General features: G+C 43.8%; 1 protein-coding gene across 3 annotated transcripts in view; it reads left to right on the top strand.

Moving 5' to 3' along the window:
- TRPM6 (transient receptor potential cation channel subfamily M member 6) overlaps positions 1 to 18,132 on the top strand; it is a 381,140-nt gene that overhangs the window by 223,782 nt on the left and 139,226 nt on the right. For all 3 annotated transcript variants that reach the window (XM_073670622.1, XM_073670620.1, XM_073670628.1), the window contains exon 21: positions 8,943 to 9,194. In XM_073670622.1, the coding sequence (XP_073526723.1) occupies positions 8,943 to 9,194 (252 nt within the window). The remainder of the gene's footprint in view (positions 1 to 8,942; positions 9,195 to 18,132) is intronic.

Genomic DNA, 18,132 nt, shown 5'->3' with positions numbered 1-18,132 from the left:
CAGCTGCTAAAACCTTCCGATCAACTGTACTCAGAAAGCTTGGCGGGAAGTATTTGACTCCCCCTATAGCTTCACCACAAAATGAAAAAAACATAACACAATTGGTGGCCTGTACATCTAATGAATGGACATGTTGAGCAAACAATGCTCTCCTAAGTTTCCAAATAAGACAACCCCTATCTTGTACAATTACATTGCTTCCCAACTTTTCTGCTGTAGTCATTCTTACTCGTGCTTGACATTCGAGTTGTCGTCATACTCATATTTTTTCAAAATCACGAAAGGACAGCAATGTGTCAATACATCTTGAAGCTGGAATCACACATGCATTTTTTTTTAAGCCAAAGTTAGACATGGATCCATTATGTGTATTTCATGCCAAAATGCCCAATCAAATCTGTCCACATATAGTAAATTTCTGGTAAGAAAACTCCAAGATGTTCTCGCTGATCATAAACATTTAGATAGAGATAATGTGTATGTTTAATGCACCACAGCTATTTTATTTTATTTTACTACAGGATTGGTGTCAGTAATAGAAGTTCTTTACCCCTAGTATTATACTCACAAGCTGCAGTCTTCATCTGTTATCGTCACCGCTCTGGTCGTCTTCTGCAGTTTGTGAGCTGTCAGTGTTTGCAGGGCAATCCAAAAGTCACTGCTCAATGTAAGTCTAAGAAAGTCAGACTGCTTGTGACCATTACCTCTGACTTCCTGTCAGACAGATGTTGCTGTCACAAGATGGTGGAAAAGGACCGGAGCAGCACTGGGAAGAGCAGGAGACGGTGGCTGGTAAGTATATTACTAGGGTCAGGGAAGTTACATTATCAATACCACACCAGCATTGAAATAAAAAAATGCTGGAGTGATGCTTGAACACCTTTCCGACCTTGGACGTATAGGTACTTCCAAAGTCGATCTTCCTCCCTGAGCCCCCTGTATCTTTTCCGGCACATGACAGCTGATTTGATCATCTGTCATGTGCCTCTAACATCCGCGGGAAGATCACGATCCACCATGCAGCTGTTAACATATTAAATGGAATCTATCATCCCCTGGGAGTATATAACCTATTAATATGGGCATACCGGTGACAGAAATGTAAATCTGTTTATACCTGTATAAAAACACATAAACAAACATCTGAGCCGAATATTTTGCAAAATTGTTATTCATATATTTTGTATGCACATACAAAAGTTAACATTTACTCTGGCTATTTATATTTCTAAAGATGTTTGTTTAGAGAGGACCTGTTGGGACTAGAGATTAGCGAACATGTTCGAAAAACATTCGCCAATTTCAAATTCGGCACAAACTTTGCACATTCGGATTTGTGATCGGACACCTGAGCGTTTTTACTTAAAATCGTCCAAATTCGGTTAAAGTCCGAATCAAATGATTGCGTTTCCACTACAGTATTTTCAGCACTTTGGCTAGGATAGTGGTACTGTATGATGAGCAGGGAGACGTGTTTGATGAGGGAAAGGAATGGGGAGAGGTCAGAGGTGCGGCGTGCTTGTAATCTAATTTTTTTCCCCTAATTTAATGTGTGCAAATTGCGGCTAGCCAATCTGGGCACAGGAACCATCCACATCCAGACTCAAGGGCTTGCATCATTGGCTGCTGAAATCACTTGTCCCTCGCTATATAAAAAGCGGGCATGTTATTGTAGCACCATTTTGTGAGTATAACAGGTCAGAGAGGCTGCTCCTGCATACTGAGCGATTTTAGATAGTTAGCTAGGCGGTTGCTTTTAAGTCAGATAGTTTAGATAGCTAGGGTCCACTGTAGCTGAGAAATCGACCTTCCAGCTGATTTTTTTTTGTTCTATTAGTGAGGTCCAGACAAAGACAGCAGGGCACATTTCAGCATACAACTCTGTTGTGCACTGCTTCTATTGTGCTCCATGCACGAGTACACCTTTAAAAATCAAATTTTTCCTGTTACTAACATGATACAGCATGCTATATCTCAACTTGTCATTTTGTGGCGGTGAAATTCAGCCGTGTGCAGAGCTCGTTCAAAGTAAAAAAAACATTTTTTTTCTGTTACTAATGTGATACAGCGTGCCACATCTCAGTTTGAAAAAAAATAATTTCTTCTGTTACTAACATGATACAGTAGGGGAGATCTCAGTTTGAAATTGTTTGGAGCATATATTCTATTTAATACGGGCCTCATCCACAGTAGAAAATCTAATTTTGTTTTGCTAATAGCGTGCTCCAACCACACTATCTGAGCAACATGAGTGGGAAAAAGCGAGGTCGTGGTGGAAGGAGGAATAGTCTTGGTGTTGAAGGTATCCGTTGGGTAGGTGGTAATGTTAGTGAAAGCACTAGTGAACCAACACTGTCCTATCCAAAGACAACTGACAACTTCTTTTACTGGACGGGCTACTCCACTTCCTTTATTTGGCAGCCGCACAGCGGTACGCCTTGTAGATGAGGGCCAGAAAGAGCATGTGCTCCAGTGGATGGCAAGCGATGCATCAAGTGGCCTCTCCTCCTCTTGCTCCACCTCAACATCACACACAGTACAGTCCTCAGAGTTGGCACCCCAATTACCCTTGTTTCCCCCCGTGTCACAACTCTCCAACCACCCAACTGACTGTAGGGAACCACAGATGGGTGAGTCTGCAGAGCTGTCCACACATTCTATGCCATGGGCATCAGAAGTGTACTCCACAGATCCACAGACTCAAGAGAAGGAAAGCGTTGTGCACCGATGCCCACATTTTTTTTAGGTTGAATCCGGGGCAGGACAAAGTAGGGTCCGAGCAGCAACCTGACCCTCATCACCAGACGTTAACCCCGGGGGGGGGGGGGTGGAGTGATCCGGATGAGATTCACATACCTGAGGCTCACGCAGACTGTACTGTGCTGGGAATGGGAGAACAGAGAAGATGATGAGGATGATGATGAGGTTGTAGATCCCACTTGGTGTGAACCCAGAGGCACGCAGCTGAGTAGCTCATCTGAGGAGGTGGAAGAGGAGGAAAATGAAGAGGTTACGTTGCGCCCTATGGCACAGACATGGATTAATGTAACCACGACGAGCACTGCATCCTTAGCCACAACTGTTGCTGTGGCCAGCAGCGGTCGCGGGTCTGCAGCTCGCAGGGGCAGCAAGGGACCTTTTCTGACACCGTAAAAGATGAGCCAACTTGCGTTATCTGCCAAATTTGCAAAAAAAGACTCAGTAGAGGGAAAAGTGCAATAATTTGACTACTACATGCATGAACCATCACATGCGAGATCAACATGTGTTACTCTGGCAATTTCACTGCGATAAAATGCGGACCAGCTTGCCTCACCAACCATCATCCTCCCCATCAACCGCATCTGCTGCTTCTTCCTCCTCTGTCACCGTGCCAAGTGTTGTCACGCAGGTGTCCGATCGCAGAACCTCCACTTGTTGTTTACTCGCTCCAGTCAGCTGTAACGAATGTGGACATGCCTGCTGTTTTTGTTCAATGAGCACAGCACATCTTTCTGAATCTTTCTGAACTCAGTGATTGGCTGCAGCAGTGATGTCAGCTGTGGACATGTGCTGTCGTTTCAACTACTATTTTAAAAGTGGAATTCCCCTTTAATTAAAAATTAAATTATTTAAAAAAAAGTAATATAAATAATTAATTTCAAAAAGATCAGAGCTTCTATAATTATAAGAATGATGGTCTACAAAATGGGATAAAGGTACTGTACTGTGTTGGTAAACTAATATAAAACATACGTGTTGCCAGAAGTATACCTACAATTAAGACAAGCAAAAGTATCAAAAAAGAGTTGATGTTCAAAAGTGTCATATTATGCATGTTATACAGCGGGTGAACTAAGTATTGAATACGTCACTAATTTTCTAAGTAATTATATTTATAAGTGTGCTATTGACATGAAATACCAGATGTCGGTAGCAGCCCATCCAATCCACAGAGGCAAAGAAACCAAACCATAGATGTACATAAATGAAGTAATGTGTAATAATGAGAAATGACACAGGGAAAAAGTATTGAACATGCTTACTTTGTTGGTGATAACGGCTTCAAGACGCCTCTTGTATGGAGAAACTAGTTGCATACATTGCTCACATGTGATTTTGGCCCATTCCTCCACACAAACACTCTTCAAATGCTGAAGGTACCGTGGGCTCCTTCTATGAACTCTACGCTTTAGTTCCTTCCATAAATTTTCTATTGTATTCAGGTCAGGTGATTGGCTGGGCCATTCTAGCAGCTTAATTTTCTTTCTGTGAAACCAATTGAGAGTTTCCTTGGCTGTGTATTTGAGATCATGGTCTTGCTGAAATGTCCACCCTCGTTTCATCTTCATCATCCTGGTAGAGGGCAGAAAACAACAAGTGATCATGCTTAGTGTGCCAAAACATCCATAAAATTGCTTGCTCTAGGGGAACAAGGAGGAAGGTTCTTCTAAGTTTTACTAGTGGGCCCCTAAAATTACAAGATTACTATGTAAATTTATTAAAATTAGCACAGACTATAATGCACTCTCCACTTTTTATATTATTTTATTTAGAAAATGTTCAAGCAATTTTGAAGTAAAATATCATAGGATTTGGTTATAAAAACGTGACCCTCCAATAAGAGGTGCTACAGTGGCATGTGGAAGTTTGGGCACCCCTGGTCAAAATTACTATTATTGTGAACAGTTAAGCAAGTTGAAGATAAAATGCTCTCTCAAAGGGCTAAAGTTAAAGATGACACATTTACTTTGTATTTTAGGCAAACAAAAAATATTCACATTTTTTACATTTTAAAAATTACAAAAAGGAAAATGGGCTGATGCAAAAGTTTGGGCACCCTGCATAGTTAGTACCTATGCACAAAGCCCATAATGTGAAGATAAGCCTTTAGGGCCACAGTCAGGCCCCAAGGTTCATCATGAATCACTCCATTGAAATTAGAAAGAACAAAAAGAAAGGAGTATACGATTTATGCAAAAATTTATGAAGTATTTATTGAAAAACACACTTAAATTGAACAAACTTCATTAAAACAGGACAGCATGGAGTGTAACTCTGTACACATAGATAAAGTGACAAAAGTGCTTAGAAGAAGTCCATGATGCACCTTAGAAAAACAAATATGAGATGCAGATAGCATCTGGCCAGGGCAAAATGCACTTAGGCACAGAGGGGCATGAAACATTTTTGCTCTGTACAAAAAATGACACTAGTGGTTAGAAAAAGTCCATAATGTGCCACAGTAGTATCAATATGTGATGCAGATAGCATCTAGGTCAGTGTAAAAAGTACTTGAGCACAATGCAGCATTCCTAAGCCGGCAGAGCAACCAGCAGGGTCATAAAGACATATAAGTAGACATTATAAGACCCAGTGGTCAAATAGAAATAATAATGACGCCAATGGTTATTCTTACCACAAAATGTGTGCAGAGGGGATGATAGACGATGTACCAAGTGGAGGGGTCAGTCCCCACATGGACCTCTGACGCGCGTTTCGCGTGACTTTTTCAAGGAGGAGGGTGCCAAGTTAGTACCTAATAGCACCCCCTTTTGAAAGTATCACAGCTTGTAAACACTTTTTGTAGCCAGCCAAGAGTCCTTCAAATCTTGTTTGAGCGATTTTCATCCATTCTTCCTTGGAAAATTTTTCCAGTTCTGTGAGATTTCTGGGTCGTCTTGCATGCACTGTTATTTTGAGGTCTAGCCACAGATTTCCAATGATGTTCAAGTCAGGGGCCTGTGAGGGCCATTGTAAAACATTCAGCTTGCACCTTTTGAGGTAGTCTATTGTGGATTTTAACGTGTGTTTAGAATCATTATCCATTAGTAGAAGCCATCCTATTTTCAGCTTCAGCTTTTTTACAGATGGTGTTATGTTTGCATCAAGAATTTGTTGAAATTTCATAGAATCCATTGTTCCCTATTCCCGTGAAATGTTCCTCGTGCCATTGGCTGCAACACATCCCCAAAGCATGATTGATCCACTCCCATGCTTAATGGTTGGCAAGATGTTCTTTTCCTGAAATTCTGTGCCCTTTTTTCTCTATGCATACCTTTGATCATTGTGACCAAAGAGTTCTATTTTAACCTCATCGGTCCATAGGACTTGTTTCCAAAATGCATCAGGTTTGTTTAGATGTTCTTTTTCATACTTCTGACGCTGAATTTTATGGTGAGGACGAAGAAGAGGTTTTCTTCTGATGACTCGCCCATGAAGGCCATATTTGTGCAGGTGTCTACCACAACTCCAGAACAATCTACCACAACTCCAGAGTCTGCTAAATCTTTCTGAAGGTCTTTTGCTGTCAAGCAGGGGTTCTGATTTGCCTCTCTACCAATCCTACGAGCAGCTCTCACTGAAATGTTGTTCGGTATTCCACACCTTATCTTGACCTCCACTGTCCCTGTTAACTGCCATTTCTTAATTACATTTCTAACTGAGGAAAGGGCAACTTGAAAATGCTTTGCTATCTTCTTATAGCCTTCTCCTGCTTTGTGGGCCTCATTTTCATTTTCAGAGTGCTATGTAGCTGCTTAGAAGAACCCATGGCTGCTTTTTTTGGCACAAGGTTAGAGGAGGCTGGGTTTTTATAAAGCTGGGAAATTTGCATCGCCTGGCTTTTCCTAACGTTGATAGTGAACAAGCCATAACCCTAACAGACTAATTAAGTTCTAAAACCTTGGTCAAAGTTATCTGAGCTCACAAATCTCCAAGGGTGCTCAAACTTTTGCATCGCCCATTTTCCTTTTTGTAATTCTTAAATGCTGACCTAGCCTTAGGATAGGTCATCAATGTCTGATTGGCCGGGGTCTGACACCCGGCACCCCTGCTGATCAGTTGTTATTGGTGGCGGCTGCTGGCCAAAACTACTCATTTAATGAGCCGCTTCGTCTACTTGTAGAGCCTGGGGCTTGTTACTGCACATCCGCCTCCTATTCAAATCAATAGGAGGTGGATGTGTATTACCCTGCGGTGGCCACTGCAAGTAGACGGAGCAGCTCGGTAAGAGAGTACTTCCTGCCGGCGTTGGTGCCGAGTGTCGGACCCTGGCCGATCAGACATTGATGACCTATCCTAAAGATAGGCCATCAATGTAAAAGTAGTGGATAACCTCTTTAACTTTAGCCCTTCTAAAGATCATTTCATCTTTAACTTGCTTAACAATTCACATTAACAGTAATTTTGACCAGGGGTGCCCAAACCTTTACATGCCACTGTATGCATGATTTATGTTTTCCCGAAACTTCCTTGTGTTATTAAACATTGAACTTGCTTTTAATTGATAGGAAATGTGTGACCTGTGATCATGCAGAGGTGTTCATGAGTGATCCTATCAGGTACTCTGTGTGGGCTGCCAACGTAGACATTGTAATTACTCCACTCCATCACTGGAATCACACTCTGGGGAATTGTATTATTATGCACATCATGTTGCAAAACCTTCCAGGTGCTCTGTGTTCATTGAAGTTGAATTATCCATTTAGGGCTACATCATGTTTACAGTGTGTGTAATCATTGGGGTCACGCAGTAATAAATTGTGATACTATGAATGTCTTTGTAATAGCAAAAGTTATGTGAACTTAGTGCTAATATGGATTGGCACCATATGCTATTGAGTAAAATAATAAGTGGACAAATAAAATATAAAACATTTTATATGTACACTTTTTGGATTTTATGTGTCCACTTATTATATTTTAGGATCAGAACCCCCATGATTACCCCTATGATATGTATTTGTATATATTAAGTTTAGGGCTGCTTTTATGTTGTATTCAGTAAATATATATATATATATATATTTATATATATATATATATATATATATATATATATATATATATATATATATATATAGTGGGGAAAATAAGTATTTGATACACTGCTGATTTTGCAAGTTTTCCCTCCTACAAAAAATGTAAAGGTCTGTGATTTTTATCGTAGGTATCCTCAATTGTGAGAGACAGAATCTTAACAAAAATTCTAGAAAATCACATTGTATGATTTTTACTTAATTAATTTGCATTTTATTGCATGAAATAAGTATTTGATACAACATAAAAACAGAACATAATATTTGGTACAGAAACCTTTGTTTGCAATTACAGAGGTCAGACATTTCCTGTAGTTCTTGACCAAGTTTGCACATACTGCAGCAGGTATTTTGGCCCACTCCTACATACAGATCTTCTCCAGATCTTTCAGGTTTTGGATCTGTCGCCGGGCAACATTGAGTTTCAGCTCCCTCCAAAGATTTTTTATTGGACTCAGGTCTGGAGACGTCTGGAGACTGCCTAGACCACTTCAGGACCTTGAAATGCTTCTTACGGAGCCACTCCTTAGTTGCCCTGGCTGTATGTTTTGAGTCATTGTCATTGTCATGCTGGAAGACCCAGCCATGATTCATCTTCAATGCTCTTACTGAGGGAAGGAGGTTGTTGGCCAAAATCCCATGATAAATGACCCCATCCATCCTCCCTTCAATACGATGCAGTCATCCTGCCACCTTTGCAGAAAAGCACCCCCAAAGTATGATGTTTCCCCCACCATGCTTCACAGTTGGGACTGTGTTCTTGGGGTGGTATGATAGTTTTGCAATTTCCCTTTGATCACTGCTGGCCTAACATTTCAAGTTGGCATTAGGAAGTAGAGCCATGCTGATTGTCTCCCTTGAATTAGATAATCAGCAAATTGACAGTTTGTTACTGACTTACAAAGGTAAAGAGTAAAATAATAATATATATTCTAATAATAATAATAATAATAATAATAATATATTCGAGTGGTATTATTCTAATAGTGAGATATTACCTAGACACAAAAGCAAGGATGAATCCTTTATATGAAGGGGTTAATAATGTTTATTTTCTAGAACTGAGGGGGGTTTAATGGACATTTACTTTACCTTTCCTTTCTTTCTATGAATGTGCCAACAATATTCTTTTCCTTTTTTTAGGTTTTTATGTCAGAACCTGGAAAATTAACTCAGAAAGTCAAAGTCTGGCTGAGTGGATACTGGAATGTGACAGACTTCATAGCGATTATTTTATTTGTGGTTGGTTTTGCTCTGCGCTGGGCTGATCCTCCTCTGCAAACAGCGGGGAGAATCATTTACTGCCTGGACATCATTTTTTGGTATATACGACTGCTGGATTTCTTTGCTGTGAATGAGCAAGCTGGACTATATATCACAATGATTGGGAAGATGGTAAGAGTTAAACAAATTCACAAAAGTTAATTTTGCATTACTGCGTTCATTTAGTAATAAGAAGTACAGGTGCTTCTCAAAAAATTAGAATATCATCAAGAAGTTAATTTATTTCAGTTATTCAATACAAAAAGTGAAATTCATATATTATATAGAGTCATTACAAACAGAGTGATCTTTTTCAAGTGTTTATTTCTGTTAATGTTGATGATTATGGATTACAGCCAATGAAAACACAAAAGTCATTATCTCAGTAAATTAGAATACTTTATAACAACAGCTTAAAAATGATTTTAAAATCCAAAATGTTGGCCTACTGAAATGTATGTTCAGTAAATGCACTCAATACTTGGTCGGGGCTCCTTTTGCATCAATTACTGCTTCAATGCATCGTGGCATGAAGGCGATCAGCCTGTGGCACTGCAGAGGTGTTATGGAAGCCCAGGTTGCTTTGATAGCAGCCTTCAGCTTGTCTACATTGTTGGGTCTGATGTCTCTCATCTTCCTCTTGACAATACACCATAGATTCTCTATGGGGTTAAGGTCAGGCGAGTTTTCTGGCCAATCAAGCACAGTGATACTGTTGTTTTTAAACCAGGTATTGGTACTTTTGGCAGTGTGGACAGGTGCCAAGTCCAGCTGGAGAATGACATTTTCATCTCCAAAAAGCTTGTTGGCAGAGGGGAGCATGAAGTACTCTTAAATTTCCTGGTAAACGGCTGCGCTGACTTTGGTCTTGATAAAACACAGTGGACCTACACCAGCCGATGACATGGCTCCCCAAACCATCAGTGATTATGGAAACTTCACACTAGACCTCAAGCAGCTTGGATTGTGTGCCTCTCCACTCTTTCTCTAGCCTCTGGGACCTTGATTTCCAAATGAAATGCAAAATTTAATTTCATCTGAAAATAACACCTTGGACCACTGAGCAACAGTCCAGGTCTTTTTCTCCTTGGCCCAGGTAAGATGCTTCTGGTGTTGTCTATTGGTCATGAGTGGCTTGACACAAGGAATGCGACACTTGTAGCCCATGTCCTGGATACGTCTCTTGAAGCAATGACTCCAGCAGCAGTCCACTCCTTGTGAATGTCCCCTAAATATTTGAATGGCCTTTTCTTAACAATCCTTTCAAGGCTGCGGTTATCCCGGTTGCTTGTGCTCCTTTTTCTACCACACTTTTTCCTTCCACTCAACTCTCCATTAATATGCTTGGATACAGCACTCTGTGAACAGCCAGTTTCTTTAGCAATGACCTTTTGTGGCTTACCCTCTACGTGGAGTGAGTAAATGACTGCCTTCTGGACATCTGTCAAGTCAGCAGTCTTCCCCATGATTGTGGAGCCTTCTGAAACAGACTAAGGGACCTTTTTAAATGCGTAGGAAGCCTTTGTAGGTGTTTTTCGTTAATTATTCTAATTTACTGAGATAATGACTTTTGTGTTTTCATTGGCTGTAAGCCATAATCATCAACATTAACAGAAATAAACACTTGAAATAGATCACTCTGTTTGTAATGACTCTATATAATATATAAATTTCACTTTTTGTATTGAAGAACTGAAATAAATTTACTTTTTGATGATATTCTAATTTAGTGAGAAGCACTTGTATGTTTCCCCGATTTCACCATTCTCTGTATACTCTCGACAATCTAACATGAGAAACTCCAAAAAGTTCCAGTTTTTGCAATAATGGCCTCAGCTAATCTAATGGGTAACTATTTCTTGCTATATCCCGTTCAAAGTCTTTACAACCACTCCCTTTTTCCATTCTAACATGATTCACACTGAGGCTACATTCACATGTTCAGTATTCGATCAGTATTTCACATCAGTTTTTATAAGCCAAAACCAGGAGTGGAACAATAAGAGGAAAAGTCTAATAGAAACACGTGTACGGCTTCTGCAATTTTCACCCACTCCTGGTTTTGGCTTACAAATAGAGATGAGCGGTGTTCGACTCGAACTGTTCGCCAATCTCAAATTCAAGCTGTTTTGGGCGGTGTTCGAGTCGTTCGACGAACTCGAATGATTTGCAAAAAATTCGGCTGTTCGAGGTTATGTTCGATAACTGTTCGTGCACCAAAAGCGTAACTGGATTTTTTCACAGTAATACTGTTAATTAGTGATGAGCGAGCATGCTCGCCACTGCTCGGTACTCGCCCGAGCATCTCAGTACTCGAGATGCTCGGAGCTCGCCGAGTACTTTCGAGATGCTCGGGCAGGAGCTCGGGTCCCCATCCTGAATGTCTGGGGCTATTTAGAGCACCAATCATGGAGGGATTGTCTGCCACTCACTGTAATGCCACAGCCATGATGGTTGTGGCATTACAGTGGTTGCCCAAATCGATGGGAACAGTGCTCACAGTGAAACATGAAAAGCCGGCAATTCAGCAGCGGCATACACCGGTACCGACAATTTAGAACAGAAAGAATAGAGCATCACACATAGATTAGATAGATAGAAACATGTCAGTCACATATATAATAAGTACAGTGACAGTGTTGGTTACTGTACTTATCATTTAGTGTTAAAATAAAGGATTTATTAAAAAAAATAACAGTGTTTTCATGCACCGTCTCTTTAAAAAATCCGGCCGGCAATTCATCTTCGGTGCCCGACAATTTAGAACAGAAAGAATAGAGCATCACACATAGATTAGATAGATAAAAACATGTCAGTCACATATATAATAAGTACAGTGACAGTGTTTGTTACTGTACTTGTCATTTAGTGTTAAAATAAAGGATTTATTAAAAAAAAATTGGTGTGGGGTTCCCCGTAATTTTAGTCTCTAGCGGAGGTTAAGCAGACGGCGGGGGCAGATGTTTGAAGCCTGGGAAGGGGGTAATACCCACGGAGCTTCCCAGGCTACTAATATCAGCCGCCAGCTGAATACCTAGCCTTTACTAGCTATTAAAATGGGGGACCCCCCCAAAAAACGACGTGGGGTCCCCCTTATTTTAATAGCTAGCAAAGGCTAGGCAGACAGCTGGGGGCCGATATTAATAGCCCAGGAAGGGTGCCATGAATATTGGCCCCCTCCCAGGCTAGAAACACCAGCGTCAGCTGCCCCAGAAATGGCGCATCCATAGGATGCGCCAATTCTGGCACTTAGCCTCGCTCTTCCCACTGCCCTGTAGCGGTGGCAGTGGGGTAATAGGGTTGGGGTTGATGTCAGCTTATAATGCCAGCTGACATCAAGCCCAGGTTAGTAATGGAGAGGAGTCTATAAGACACTCCCATTACTAACCCCATAGTCAAAGTTAAAAAAAACACAAACACCCAGAATAAAGTTCTTTAATTGAAATAAAGACACATTCCTTTAATGTTCTAAATTAAACCATACTTACCATCACGCCCATTCCAGCTGAAGTCAACGATCTCCTGCAATAAAAGTAAAATAATAAACCAACCTCATCCTTACCTTTCCATGGCTCCCAGGACAGCTTCAGCTCTGCTACATTGACATGACAGGCTGGAGCGCAGCAGAACGCTGCCATCCAGCTTGCCATGCCGCAGACACTGAAAAGCTCCTCAGTGAAGCTCCTCAGTGTCTGGCTGTGACGGCATCCAGATGAGCCGAGTTTACTCATATTATAGCCTGGGAATCAGAGGTTTGCTCCAGAGCTTCTGTGAATCCAGACGAGGAAATGATCTGCACTGATGCCCAGAATGTTTATGAGTCGGATCCAGGCCCAGATGAAGAAGGTTCTGAGCATAATGTAGACCCTCGTTCCCAAACTGTAACTCCTGTTGGTGGAGACAATGAGGAAGACGATGATGAGACTCAGATACCTGATTGGAGCGACAACTTGACTTTTCGGTCAGGACAGGAGGAGGTTGGCTCTGAGGACGACGAGGTTAGGTTGCGCCTTCCTGGACACAGACGGAGTACTGGAAGCACGTCAACAACTGCATCCTCAACCACAACTCTACCTCTGACCACAAGTCGTGGTGGCTCTTCAGGTCGCATGGGCTCTAAGCCTTGCATAGCCTGGGCATTTTTTCAGATCGCAAAGGATGACCCAACTCATGTTATCTGTAACATTTTTCACCAAAAGCTAAGTAGAGGCCAAAAAAATCCATAGTTTGAGTACTTCATGCATGAACCGTCACATGGATATGAAGCATAAGTTGCAGTGGGAAGCTCACTGTGCTACAATGCGGCCTAGCGGGCCGGGCCAACCACCGTCTGTCCCATCTTGTGCATCCACGGCCTCTTCATCCTCTGTGACTGGGGGGACAGCAGTCACACATGTTTTTGGACGCAGACCTGCCACCTCTTTACCCGCAACAGCCAGTGTGATTGGCAGGTCGTCAGTTCTTTTGGAAGTGGAAATACCAGCTGGTGTTGAGCGCTCTCCGACATCGAGAGCACCACCTTTGGATCAAGGCAACATAACATGTCCGCCTGCATCTTCCTCACAGACCGGCAGTTTGCCGGGGACACCCTACTCAACCCCGTCTAAGCACAACAGCCAGCCCTCGGTCCCTCAGATGTGGACAAGTAAAAGACCATTTCCTCCTAGCCATGACAAAGCTAAGAGGTTGAATTTCACCATCTGCAAGCTGTTGGCTACAGAAATGCTGCCTTTCCGCCTGGTGGACACAGAGGATTTTTGAGACCTTATGTTGGTCGCAGTGCCCCATTACCAGATGCCCAGTCGCCACTACTTCTCAAAGAAAGCTGTGCCTGCGCTACACCAGCATGTCGCACACAACATCACCGCTTCCTTGAGAAACTCTGTGTGTGATAGGGTGCATTTCACCACAGACACTTGGACGAGTAGGCATGGACAGGGGCGTTACATGTCGCTGACTGGGCACTGGGTAGCTATGGTGACAGCAGGACAAGGGGCTGCTGTCCAAGTCTTGCCGTCCCCACGAGTTGTGCATCAATCCTCTTTATCTAGAAGTTCCTCCACTGCTTCTGCCTCCTCAACCGCCTCTTGGTCCTCCACCTTCACCCAAAGCCTGTCTGGTAATGCCACCCGCGTTCTAACTACGCAGAAGGAATCCTGCACACCCCCTTACTATGCTGGCAGCAGGGCGGTTTTTACTTTGAAATGTCTGGGAAATGCGAGTCACACAGCTGAGGAGTTGTGGTCAGCTCTGGAGACCGAGTTTCATGAATGGTTGTCTCCACTGAACCTGCAGCCAGGGAAGGCCGTGTGCGACAATGCTGCAAACCTGGGTGCGGCCCTTCGCCGGGGCAATGTCACACACGTGCCTTGTATGGCTCACGTGTTGAACCTGGTTGTCCAGCAATTTTTAGCCCACTATCCTGGACTAGATGGCCTTCTGCAGAGGGCACGGTCGCTGTGTGCTCACTTCCGCCTTTCGCATCCCGAAGCTTAACGACTTACATCTCTACAGAAGTCGTTGAGCCTGCCAGTTCGCCGGCTGAAATGCGATGTGCCGACACGATGGAATTCAACTCTGCACATGTTGCAGCGACTGTGGCAGCACCGACGAGCCCTGGTGCAATACTTTCTGACCTATAGCCTGGGCCAACGAGATCCAGAGGTGGGGCAAATCACGCTGCAGGAGTGGTCTCAGATCAGGGACCTATGCACCCTTCTGCACAGTTTTGAAATGGCGACGAAGATGTTTAGTGCTGACGATGCCATTATCAGCATGACTATTCCGGTCATTTACATGCTGGAGCACACTTTAAACAGTATTCGGAGTCAGGTGGTGGGACAAGAGGAGGGGTAGAAAGTACAGGAGGAGTCGTATGCGGAAGGGATAACATCTCCAAGGTCCAGACGGTCGGCAGCACCAAAGCGGCAGGCATGGGAGGGTGGGGGAGAGGGATTAACGAGGGCGCATGGTAGCAGCCAAACTGTTGAGGAAGGTGCAGGAGCCGAGGAAGAAGTGGAGGACGAACTGGCGATGGGCATGGAAGACTCATCAGATGAGGGAGACCTTGATCACATTTCTGTTGTGCGAGGTTGGGGGGAGAGGGCAGAGGAAGGAAGCATGATTCTTACCTCGCCACTAACACAACAAGGACTTGGTCCTCCTGGATGCGCAAGACACATGAGTGCCTTCTTGCTGCACTACCTGCAACATGACCCTCGGATTGTCAGAATTCGAAGTAATCCCAACTACTGGGTTGCCACACTCTTAGATCCCCGGTACAAAAGTAACTTTGCCGAAATAATTCCTGCCATAGAAAGGGATTCACGCATGCAGGAGTATCAGCAGAGGCTGCTACAGAATCTTACATCTGCTTTTCCACAAAACACCAGTGGTGCACGTAGTGAATCTCACAGTTCTAACTTGCCAACCGTGGGACTGTCGAGTCTTCATCACTCAAACCGTAACAGTAACACCGTATCTGCTGGTAACAGCAATTTTGTGGAATCGTTTCACCAATTTTTTAGACCATCCTTTGCAAGGCCACAGGAGACAAGAAGTCTGACACATAGTCAACGCCTAGAGAGGATGGTACAGGAGTATCTCCAAGTGAACATCGAAGTCATGACTGTGTCACTGGACCCTTGCTCATTTTGGGCTTCCAATCTGGAAAAATGGCCTGAGCTCGCCACTCATGCCTTGGAGATCTTGTCGTGACCCGCAGCCAGCGTTCTCTCTGAACGTGTGGTCAGCGCTGCTGGTGGTGTGCTGACAGATAAGCGCACGCGGCTGTCCACTGAGAATGTAGACAGACTCACGTTCATAAAGATGAACAAATCATGGATCCGCAAGGACTTCTCTACCCCTGTGTCATCCTGGGGAGACTAAAAGCTTGAAGATTTTGGAAAATCACCTCACCAACCATTTTAAGCAACTCTGGGGTAATTGATGCCACTTAAGTGGTGTCTGTGCCACAATTTTTGGAAAAAATGGAGACTCTTTTTGGAGTCCCCTTGCTGTGTTTTACATGACGTTGGCATCGTCAATTCCAGGTGGGTCGGGTCGCCCCCTCCCCCCTTTTAACCGTAAGCAATTACATACACTATGGCTTGGGGTAACACAGATGGTTGAGTCTGCGGAGCTGTTTGCTCATACTATAGCCTGGGAATCAGAGGTCTGCTCCAAAGCTTCAGTGTGTGCTAGTCAGCGTAGTAACCCAGCTGTGAAGCAAGCTACACCGCCTGTGTATCTAATAACAATTTTTTACTGCATCTAGCCCAGGCAATACTTTGGGCCTAGTAGCAGTGTCTGCTAGTCAGCGGAGTAGCCCAGCTGTTTTGCAAGGTACACCGCCTGTAGATCTATTTACAAATTTTTAACTGCATCTAGCCCAGGCAATACTTTGGGCCTAGTAGCAGTGTCTGCTAGTCAGCGGAGTAGCCCAGCTGTTAAGCAAGCTACACCGCCTGTAGATCTAATTACACATTTTTAACTGCATCTAGCCCAGGCAATACTTTGGGCCTAGTAGCAGTCTCTGCTAGTCAGCCCAGCTGTTAAGCAAGTTACACCACCTGTGCTTTGGACACTTATTTTTTTCAAAGGCAACGCTTCGGGCCCCCGGGACACTCAGTCAAGAGCATCGGGGAGGCGCCCCAAGGCAAGGGGGTGGGACTGGCGGTAGCACGCCTTGAGGCGGACCGCCAAGTTCGATCCTTATAAAAGCTTTTTAACTGCTGCAGCTTACGTGGATGCTACTGGAGCTGGAATTACCTTGGCTGCTGGCACCAGACTTGCCCTCCATTAGATCCTTGTAAAAGGATTTAAAGTGTACTCATTCAAATTACAGAGCCAATTTAAATTACAGAGCTTAGACCTGCCTCCACCGCGTGGGGACCCACTAGCGAACAGGCACCAGTATTGGGAGAGGGGCGCTGGCCGTCAGGGTCCACCGCGGCTCTGGCACAAACCCGGCGACATGGAGGTCGCACGGTCAGGAACGGCCTGGCCTTGTCGGCATAGTCCCTGTGCCCGCTCGCACCCGTAACCGCAAAGGGATGCGCAAGCGGCTTTTCTTCCCAGGGCTGTTCCCCGCCCAGCAGGAACGTGGGGGAGCTCAGGTCGGCCTTCCACCGTACTCCCTTACCTCCCTCGCCCTCTTTCCTTCTTCCGTTCTCCATCTAACCCCTCTTCTCTGTGGTGTCCGCTCTCCCTCCAGCTCTGTCCTTCTCACAGGTGGACTACCGCGTGTATTCACACTGTGGCAAATCTTTTGGGCCCAGGCATAAGAAGTCGTCGAGGTAATGGATAATATGTGCCCCCTTAGAAATGTCCATGACGGCCCATTCGAGGAAGCAACTAAACGCCTCAAATAGTGAGCAGGATATGGAGCACCCCATGGGCAAACAGCGATCTATATAGTATGCTCCTTCCCAGAAGCAGCCCAATAGGCGGACACTATTCGGAGGCACAGGTAGTAAGTAACCAGAACGCCCCCTCAATGTCTGTTTTGGCCATTAGGGTGCCCCTTCCCAACTTCTTTACCCGCCTGATTGCCTTGTCAAAGGAGGTACAGTATATACTACTGTACTTGGTTCCGCGTCGATGTTGTCGTTTACTGACCTGCCCCTTGGATATGACAAATGGTGGATTAGTCCGAATGTATTGGGTTCCGTTTTTGGCACGACTACCATAGGAGATACCACTACGTCTTGTAAGGAAAGTGTTCTAAATGTAACCGCCATTCTACCTAAAGATATTTCTTTTTTTAATTTTCTTGTCACGACGTCTGGGTGTTGGTAGGCTGATTTTAGATTTTTACTCCAGCCTTTCTTGATTTTAGAAGAGCATGACATGCCTATATCTGTGTCTACTCCTCCACCTCTTTTCTTTTCGCATGACTATATGTACCTGTCACTTTTCCATATGTTAGTTGTGTCTTCTGAGCAGTTTGTCAACTTTTGGACACCTTTGAAGGTGTTTTCTATGTGTTTCTATGTGTTTTTGTTTGCCTGCTATTGGTTTTAACGGTGTTCGACGGTGTTCAATGGTGTTCGACGAACCGTTCGGCGAA

The sequence above is a fragment of the Phyllobates terribilis genome, unplaced genomic scaffold (genome assembly GCF_046119375.1).
Source record: "Phyllobates terribilis strain yellow unplaced genomic scaffold, ASM4611937v1 Scaffold_1__5_contigs__length_1240528914, whole genome shotgun sequence".
Classification (NCBI taxonomy): domain Eukaryota; kingdom Metazoa; phylum Chordata; class Amphibia; order Anura; family Dendrobatidae; genus Phyllobates; species Phyllobates terribilis.
This window is presented reverse-complemented; position numbering and strand designations above follow the sequence as displayed.